Source organism: Sinocyclocheilus anshuiensis, unplaced genomic scaffold (assembly GCF_001515605.1).
Source record: "Sinocyclocheilus anshuiensis isolate Anshui unplaced genomic scaffold, SAMN03320099.WGS_v1.1 scaffold1879, whole genome shotgun sequence".
Taxonomy (NCBI): domain Eukaryota; kingdom Metazoa; phylum Chordata; class Actinopteri; order Cypriniformes; family Cyprinidae; genus Sinocyclocheilus; species Sinocyclocheilus anshuiensis.
The window spans coordinates 487682-489513 of record NW_015549707.1 but is presented as its reverse complement, the minus strand read 5'-3'; the positions used below and the strand labels follow the sequence as shown (position 1 = coordinate 489513).

The window sequence follows — 1832 nt, the reverse complement described above, 5'->3', positions numbered from 1 at the left end:
TACAACTACTAATCCAAATTAACTAAATCCAAACCGTGTTTTAAAGTAATATATCTGCTGTGGGATATTGCACCATTTTGTGCAGATTTGTACTAATTTGAGTTTATTTTGGTTATATAATCGAACACATCAAACACAGTAACCCATATAAACTACTCACAGCACAACACAAAACATTGTCTATATGTTGTTTGGACATCAGTGTTCTTTGGAATATCTTTCCTGTTCCACAGAAGAAGGACAATCATACAGGTTTGGAACAACAAGGGTGAAACAGTGAGACATTGCTTCCTTTGTACTATAAAGATCAATCATTTAAAGGTTAATTATAGTAAGCTAATAAATTATTTTTAAATTAATACATTTTTAAATTAAATTATGTATAAAAACAGTAAATATTTAACAGTTGTTTCAATAATTGCCCAACTTCACCTTTAAACTTCCTGTAGCTCAAACAGTAGAACATGGTGGTAGTAACACCAAGGTCATGGGTTTAATTCCCAGGCAATGTATGACCTGATAAAATGTGAACCTTAGGTACAATATAAGTTGCTTTGGATAAAAGCATCAGCCAGATGTAACTGCAACTTTTCATCCAGAATCCAGATTGTTTGCTTAACATTTCCATTACGTTTTGTAAGGGGTAAAAATGTCTGTTCACAGATGAGAATGTTCACAGCATGTCCCTTTGGTTGTACTGAAAAGGTGTTCATTTTTGTTGACGTAAAGTCTTTGAAGCCACAGCATAGAGGAAGGGGTTCACACAGCTGTTAATGAAAGTAAGACTTCCCGCAATGTCACCTGTGGAACTTCTAATCTCACGGAGTTTAGCTGAAAAAACTGGTAGTGATGATTTGAAAACTATTTCAAAAATTTGAAACAAATTAATAATTTGGTGTGGAGCATAAAAAATGAAGAAAGTTACCACAATCCGGGTCACCAGTTTGGTCAATCTTTGCCTGTGGCTGAACGTTCCCTGTGTCACCTTCCGATGTAGGCAACAATATGAAGTCAATATGATTGTGAAAGGAAGAAAAAAAGCCAGCAGCATCTCCAGTATGGCAGCAGTAAGCCTGTACTCCTCTGAATGCAAGAGCCTGCCACAAGATTTCTTGGATTTACTTTGAACGATCTCTTGTGCAAGTACACTAGGACAAGAGAAAAGCAGTGCCGGAGCCCAACCGCTGATCAGCAGCGCTCTCTCTCTTCTCTTGCTCACTCTGGACCACAACTGTGGATGTCGAATTTGTAAACAACGATACACACTCAGCAGAGTTACGGTTATCACACTTGAGTATGCGCTGCAGTAGATGAGTGCTGCGAAGAACTTGCATGATGACTGACCTATACTCCAGCTGTAGAGTTGGTTGTAGATCCACACAGGCAGGGTTATCAAACATAAAATGTCTGCAGCTGCCAGGTTCAGCATCAGATGAACGGTGAAATTGTCCATTTTGAAATGCCGAACTATGAAAAAAATTACTGCAATATTACCAGGAACTCCAATCATGAAGCAAAGACCCATCAGGCCACTGCTGACCAGGTTAGCTGTAGTCCAGCTGGTGGAGTTTAAACTGGAGTCGCTGTGGTTCTGCATAGCACGGACACACTAATGGATGATGTGCTGTGTTAAGACAAACTTCTTACAGACCACTACATTTATAACTTATTTCACTTGCTGACTTCACCCACACCCACACAGGGTGTGTTGAAATGTTTTCCATCCTGTATGTAGTTGATGTACTGTATCTTAGTAATTAAAGGGGTCATAGTATGCTTGTTTTTTTTTTTTTTTTTTTACGTTTTCAAAATCCTTTAGGGTGTATAATGTT

General features: G+C 38.3%; 1 protein-coding gene across 1 annotated transcript; it reads right to left on the bottom strand.

Moving 5' to 3' along the window:
• Positions 1-709: 709 nt before the first annotated feature.
• On the bottom strand, positions 710-1597 carry LOC107660671 (type-1 angiotensin II receptor B-like). The gene has a single exon (XM_016450059.1). It carries the CDS (start codon positions 1595-1597, stop codon positions 710-712), a length of 888 nt encoding a protein of 295 aa, XP_016305545.1.
• Positions 1598-1832: the final 235 nt, after the last annotated feature.